Raw genomic sequence first — 8,181 nt, forward strand, 5'->3', positions numbered from 1 at the left:
ATTTATTTATTTATTTTTTTTTTGCATTTTATAATTTGTAACATATGCAACCTACCAACCTACAGCATTTTGTGAAAAATTTTCCACTTCTAGTAAAATTATATTTTAAGGATTAATATTTGATTCAGTTAATTTAAGAAAACTGCTTTTGTTGACCACTATATACAAATAATTGAAACATAAATATACAAATTTGCTTATTCCTGAAACTTTTAGTTGTTACTTAATACTCTACTATTTCTAATGTGTTAAATCTTCCGAATTTTCCCGAATTTACTTTTATATTTAATACGTTACGTTATTTTTTATTTTAATACCTACGTATTTTATATGTTTCAGAATGCTTTGAGATACCATTACATTTATTAATTACCATTACATTAAATAATTTAAACATACATGAAACATATTCATGAAACATACACATTAAGCATACAAGAAGTTATCGATTGCTAGTTATCTCTTTTTTTTCTGATTCTAAAGAGGCAAAAAAATTTAAACACTTAAGTTTTTGTANAAAAAAAAAAAAAAAAAAAAAAAAAAAAAAAAAAAAAAAAAACTAAGGAAAATAATTGTGGTTATCAAAATATAAACATGCAAAATACAACAAGCTATTTCATCTTTATGTTTTTAAAAAAATTAAAGTGTCAAAAATAAGCATTATTATTTTGTTTTTTAACTTATCCTGCCGATTCGAAAAGTTACATGTTTGCTAAATGTGTAAAAATAAATATACAGCGTTCTTTTAATTAGTATTTCATTACCCCCACTAGGGAAAAAGAAACATATTTTCAAATCGTAAAAATGGTTGATATGCCACTTTATAAAATGTCAAACAAAACTCGGAAAAGTTGGTATACTTGAATAAGTACTCGAAGCATAAAATTAATTTTATGTATTACAGTTTTTGGCACGGTTACAAAACAATTTTTTCAAATATTTCTGAAATAAGTTTAACTCTGTATACTTAATTTAAGAAAATACTTTTTATTAATATTTTTATATATCTGTTTAAATTCTTTTCATATCTGTTTAAATTCTTTTCAGAACAATCTTACTAAAACTATTAATGCTACCAATCGAAAAAAAAATTCTGAAATTTCAGCGTAATTGAAGAGTATGCTATTGTACTATTTGTTTCCTGAAAAGTAAATTGGAAATATAATCGATATCTCTATTTTACTTTGTTGTTACCAATATTAATAAATGTTGAAATTCAAAAACAACGTCTCATGAGACAAGAGATACGCTGCGCCCAAAAGAATAAACAATAGTGAGCTCTTATTTGAAATTGTAATTGTGAACAGTTAACTTTATTAATTATTGTTTAATATTAAAGGTGGTAGTAAAAATATTTCAGTTTCTTATTAATATTTTTATAGATTTTTAGGGATGTTAATGGCTTTCCTTTTTACAAGAGTTTTAATAAATAGGTAACGAATTAAATAGTAAAGCTTAAAGTATAAGAATAATTGCGCCTGCTCTTTGAAAGATACCATCACAATATTAGTGGAATAAAGTTGCTTTTTAAATTATGATTTTTTTTAAATTATGAATCAATTTTAAATTATGAATTCAGAATTTTCTTTGAATTCGTAGTGATGGAAAGATTACTTAAAAGGAATGCTGCAAAAGAATAAAAATGGAAAATACTACAATAAAAATAACTAAAGTTTCATTGTCACTGGAAAATATTTTCCTACAAAGCGGAACAAGTTGCCATCTCTGAATGATTTTGCCCAAATTTAACTACAGATTTTTAAACTAATTAGAAACAATAATACTTGAGGAAAGTACTAAAAAATATTCAGCTTCCATTGTTCATAAATCAGTTTATTAAATAATTTAAATCCATTTTATTAACTCACAGACAATTACTGTGAGAAAATTATTTTTTTTCATTATCTTACTCATTCTAAGTTTTTTTTTAACTTTTTATCTTCCAATATATCTCAAATAGTAATGGTGATAGTAAAAATAATTTTCTTTTGAACATTTATTTTGAAGATCTAAGATGTTCGTATTCAACGTTATACAGAGATGAAAACTATTCAGGATTCGATGAAATATTTCAAAAAACGGTAGAGAGCTACCAACTAAAATTTGCAAATTTTCGGTTAAACTGTATTTTTTGGAATTTCATACATTTGTAGATTTGTTGGCCCATAAACCTTTGTCAAATAGAAGGACAACACTTACATACTTCCAGGGTAACAACGGGATTCGAACCGGCTACCTCCACGCTTTGCGCAACGTTTGGCTGGCGATATTGATCGATCAGAGAGAGCCTACTAAACAGTTAATGCTTCAATGTAATAGTATTTAGCGGGGTACACTCCTTACGGCACTTGCAATTTCAGCAAAAATATTTCCCAATACACAACGTAATTATGAAATCAGGAAATATATACTAAACAGTTAAAAAGCGGATGAATTTAGATAAAACTAATTTTGATAAATTGCTTTTTTGGCAGAACAAAGCTAATTGTTTCAAAGGATGGATTTAATACTAATTAAATAATTTATTGAGAGTGAATTTTAAAATTGCCGATTTTACTACTAAACTAAATGATTTATTCATGTTTTGTCTGAATGAATTTCCATTGAATCAAGTTACTGTACAAACCTATGACAAAAGAAAAAGCGAAGAAACTGAACAGCTTGTTTTGAAAATGACTATATTAAAGTTCAGTATGTCATCTTTCTGATTTAAATTTAATTAACTCAAATTTTCACAATTAGGAAGCTTGAGGTTCTAAGAAATTAAACTCTTCAATAAGAAAATGATAAAATCAAAGTTGAGTATGTCATCCTTCTATCTTCAAGGCTGAATTTCAATTACATCAATTATCTACAAATAGATATCAGTAAGACAAAAGAGAAGCTGAACATCTTATATTAACAGTTCAGGCTGATATATTTCTTAATTAATTTTAATTAAATCGATTCTCCTCTAATAGAAAACTTGAGAAATGGAGAAGAAAATAAACACCTCAGTTTGAAAATTATTATATGAAAGTTTTAGACATCAGTTTTCTGTATGAATTTAAATTAAATCATTTTTTTTTTTAAACATATACTCGGAAAACAAGGAAGAAACAGTATATTTTTGATTGAAAAATCTCAAATGTCATCTTTATTTATGAACTTCAATTGAATCAATTCTCAAGAAGTGAATGACTTTGGATACTTAGAAGAAACTGAATACTTCAATGAGAAAATTATAAAAATCAAAGGACAGTATACCTTCTTTCCGGCTGAATTTTAACTAAATCGGTTTTCTTCAAAAATATATGAAAAAGTGGGCATCTTCGTTTAAAAATTAATTAAAGTGCTGGTTGTGTGAATTTGGAAAACAAAGTCAATTGGCATTTAATATTTGATTTATATCAAACATAATTAATAATTGATTAATATTTTATTTAATTAAAATTCTGTGCGAACTTGAATTAAATCGATTCACTTAAAATATATTACTTTAGAAACAGATAAGAGACAGAACATTAAAGGAGAAAATGATTATATGAAGGATATCATCTTCCTGCGTGAATTTCAATTAAATCAAATTTCTAAAAAAAAAAAAAAAAATACTAGGAAACAAAGGAGAAATTAAACATCTTTGTTTGAAATTGATCGCATGTCCCCTTTATTAATGAACTTCAATTAAATCAATTCTCTATAAATTAATGACTTGAGATGCTTAGAAAAAAGTGGGCAATTTAATAAGAAAAGGACAAAGTCAAAGCTCAGTATATTATTATTATTTTTTTTGTTGTTACTTAATTTCAATCAAATCAGTTTTCTACAAAAAAAGATATTAAGAAAACAAAGATGAAACTGAACACCTTTGCTTGATTCAATTTAATCAGTTTTCTTCAAATAGATATTGAGAAAACAAAGGAAAAACTGAGCATCTTTGTTTAATTGAATTGAATCAGTTTTCTTCAATTAGATATTAAAAAAACAAAGGAGAAACTGGACAAATTTGTTTGATTCAATTGGATCAGTTTTCTTCGATTAGAGAAACTGAACAACTTTGTTTAAAAATAGTTATAAAGTTCAGGCTGTTATCTTTGAGTGCATTTCAATCAAATCAATTTTCAGCGAATAGATACTAGGAAGTAACGAAACGAAATATTTTGGGTTTAAAATGATAGCATTTTTCTTTAGTAAATTTCAATTAAATCGAATCTCCAGAAATAAAGAACTTTGAAAACAAAGAAGAAGCCGAACACCAATGTTTGAAAATGATTACATTAATGTTTAGTTTGTCTTCTTTATGAATGAATTTACATTAAATAAATTCTATAAAAATAGAAAACTTAGGAATCGAAAGAAAAACTAAACAACTTGGGCAAAAGTGATAACATTAAAATTCAGTGTGGCATTTTTTTGAATAAACTTCAATTAAATCAAGTCTTCACAAATAAATAACTTAGGAAACAAAAAAGTAACTGAACACCTCATTTTAAAATGATTCAGTTAAATGAAATGAACAGTTCAGTATATCATCTTTTCTAATGAGTTTTAATTAAAGTAATTTTCTACGCATAGATGCTGTAAAAAGAAAGGAGAAACTGAACACCTTTGTTTTAAAATGATTATATTAAAATTCAGAATGTCATCTTTCTAAATAAATTTAAATTAAGTTAATTCTCCAAAAATTGACAACTTGGGACACAGAAAAGAAACTGATCTCTCCAGTATTAAAATGATTTCATTCAATTGGATTTTAAAGGATCGATTCAAATGGTGCAGCATATCAAATTTCCTGATAAATTTCAATTAATTTAATTTTCTTTTTTCAATTAATTTATTTAATTTTCAATCAATTTAATTTTCTTCAAGTAATTTATTTTTTTAATTTAATTTTAAATTTCAATTAATTAAATTTTTTTTAAAATTTTCTGACAGATACTAGGAAAACTAAGGAGAAACTGAACACCTTTGTTCGAAAAAATTATCATAAATCTCATACATCAGCTTTTCAATAATCTTTAGAGGATTATTAAAGCTTTAAAATATATATTTGGGGAAGCTTATAACACGAACATCAAACGATTATTTATTTCCTCACTGCCTTCTTTTATCGATTGAATAAATTAGAGATTCAGGTAGTAGAGATAACAAATGAGATAGCAATGATGAGATAAGAGGATATCCATTTTTATGAATAGATATTCAGGTCAATAAAGGAGGAATTCACACATCTGTTTGAAATCGATCATTTTAATACGTAGATTATATTTTTAAAAAAAAAACTATTAAAATCCTTAAAAAATCTACATTTACAACATATGAGCATTAATCTGAGCATAAAACTAAGACTTATTCGCTTATGGTCTACTTAGATAATACGGATAGATATTTAGCTATACAAATGACAAACTTGACAAATTTATGTGTTCGAAAACATTTAGTTTAAAATTCCGTATATTATGATTTTTGACTTGCTAAAATGATTAAAGAACTTTATGAGTTAATAATTGAAACGTATTTGCAATTTGCAGAAGTATTAAAAAATATGTTATTAGACATTATATATTTCCATATAATAATCCTCTATGATATCAATTTTTAAAAGTAGATATTTAGGTATAAAAAAAAAAGGGAAAATTTCTACGTCTTCATTAGAGAATGGCTATTTAATAATTCTGCATATCAGGTAAACATAAACAACTCACACGAACATGCGTTGTTTACACATTTCTTATCTTAATATTGTGATTCCTTAAAGATATAAATTTTAAATTACATATCCAGGTGACAAAAACTCAACGTCTGTATTTAATTTTTCTTTTTATCTTCATTATTTATGTATTTAAAAAATGAATAACAGAGATTAAAAAGCTGTCTTTAACAAGCATAAACAACTTACACGAACATGCGTTGTTTACACATTGTTTATATTGATATAGTGATTCCTTTAAGGTATCAATTTTTAAAAGTAGATATTCAGGTAAAGCAAAACTCAACTGCTGTATTTAATTATTCTGCTTATCCTATTTTTTAACGTATTAAAAAGCTGTCTTTAACAAGCATAAACAACTTACACGAACATGCGTTGTTTACTCATTGTTTATTTTGATATAGGGATTTCTTTAAGGTATCAATTTTTAAAAGTAGATATTTAGGTCAACTATGAAGAAACTAATCGCATTTATTTTAAAATGAAGATTTTAAAGTTTTGTAATGACAATTTTTCCAGCATGCAAAAACGACAGAAAAGCAAAATAGCTGTGTTTGACACTGTTGTAAGCAATTGTACATAAAATGGCAATGTTTTGATTTTGCAAAAATATTATTTATGAATTTTTTTTAACAAATAGATATTATTTGAAATTGATATAAAAACTTAAAATAATTCGCAATTTTTTGAAATGCTTGTTTTAAAATGTTTTCTATTTTTGAAATGATTTAAAACTTATAATGTAAATTCAAAAAATTATATTTAGCATTTGACTTCGGGTATTAATGATTTCTTATCGTATTCATGTTATTTATATTTACATTTTATTATGAGTTCATGTACTAAAGTATTTTGTTAGATTAAAGCTCCTTGACTGGTTTTTATAAATGAAGGTTTTATTGGAAGACCATAGTCAAATAAATAAAAATTGCAAGAAATTAAAAATTTTCAATCCAATGAAAGTGATAGTCCCTCGTTTTAGCTAACACTTCCCGGGTTATATGTAATGCCACACATTTTAAATCTTTACTGGCTCTGAAACTCTTCAAAAACGAATAAATTTTTTTTATAAATTTGAAGAATACAAAAATGCGACAGGACACAATGTCTCGTCATACCTTTGAAATAAATATCCAGCAATACAATGAATAATTGCACTACTAATTATGTTAAAAGCAATATACAAGAGCAATTTAATATTGTTATATTTGATGAGTTATATTTAATGAATTACATTTAAAGTTATTTGACAATTTTAATTAAATTAAAATATGAACTTACCTTCCAGATTTTGTAATCACCATTTCTGTCCCCAGTTGATGAAACTGATCCCAGAGGTCTTTTGATTCCAAAGTTACTTTCGGATCATCTTTCACACCATCATCTTCAGGGGGCTCCATGGGGGGTCTCAAAGTAGGGCGTAAATGATGGGGCGCCAACACATCCTCAGCAGTGAGCGGTGGCTTCGGAAAAAGATGCGACGGTGGCAATGAGTGGAAAGCTGCCGCCGGTAGGTAGTGATGGGGCGGCGTTAGGATTGAGTTCATACTAAAATCACTGTGCCGGGGCGGCCCGGGTAAGGGCGGCAGCAGAAAGGGGTGGTACGCCATCCCCAATTCTGAAGGTTCGAATCTCATCGGGGGAGTGTAAATTAGTAAAACTTTTTTTTTTAATCGTCTGCTGTCACAGCATGCGAGTTGGTTCGTTTCTGCGCTAAACGGGCGCGAAGACCGATTGCACGCCGAAAAACCTGTCGAACACTCGAGAATAAAATACAAAAAACTAAAAAAGAATTTCTTTCTTTTTTTTTGTTCGTTTCAAAAACCTCGAATATTTTTTTTTTTATTAAGTTAGTTTTTCTTCTTGTGTTTTGTTTTTTTTATATTTTATTTTTTGCTGAAGAGTATCACTTTTTCTGAGCTTCGCAGCCGAACGGGGTGGTCTCGTCTACAATCGCGGTTGCTTCTGATTGGTTGAATTGCTTTCTCACTCCATTCGTACCCAAGCATCAGCGACAGCGCCACCTATAGGGTGTCAGCATTCAACCCTCCTTATAAGCACGAATTGTGAAGATAAACGAGAAGGAGGGGGGAATCAACAATAAGAAAGTTGAAGGGGGGTGGGGAGACAAAAAAGCATATAATTCGTGAGGGTAGGGGGGTTCTTGTGCTTTCTTATTCGTCTGGTTTGGGTTTGCTTGTAATTTTTATTTTTATGAACAAATTTATTTATTTATACTTTATTTGAGACGGAATCATTAACGTTACTTTTTTTCTAAGCTAATAAAGAGTGATGGAGTTAGTTTTTATTTCTCGCTTCGCTTGGTAAAAGTAAAAAGGGTAAACTAGTTATTTAAAAATTGCGAAAATGGTTACAAAATTTATAAGAAAAATAGTACAATAATATTCCTAACTTACAATATAAAAATTTTATCTTAAACTACACAATCAAGGTAAAAAAAAAAAAAAAAAAAAAAAAAAAAAAAAAAAAAA

The 8,181-nt window shown here is 27.1% G+C and overlaps 1 protein-coding gene across 1 annotated transcript in view; it reads right to left on the reverse strand.

Moving 5' to 3' along the window:
• LOC107453177 (T-box transcription factor TBX3) overlaps positions 1 to 7,316 on the reverse strand; it is a gene marked incomplete at its 5' end in the record, with an annotated part of 74,716 nt that extends 67,400 nt beyond the window's left edge. Inside the window, 1 exon segment of the mRNA XM_016069885.3 lies at positions 6,971 to 7,316. Coding sequence (XP_015925371.2) covers positions 6,971 to 7,299 — 329 coding nt within the window.
• Between the last annotated feature and the right edge of the window lie 865 nt (positions 7,317 to 8,181).

Source organism: Parasteatoda tepidariorum, chromosome 6 (genome assembly GCF_043381705.1).
Source record: "Parasteatoda tepidariorum isolate YZ-2023 chromosome 6, CAS_Ptep_4.0, whole genome shotgun sequence".
Classification (NCBI taxonomy): Eukaryota; Metazoa; Arthropoda; class Arachnida; order Araneae; family Theridiidae; genus Parasteatoda; species Parasteatoda tepidariorum.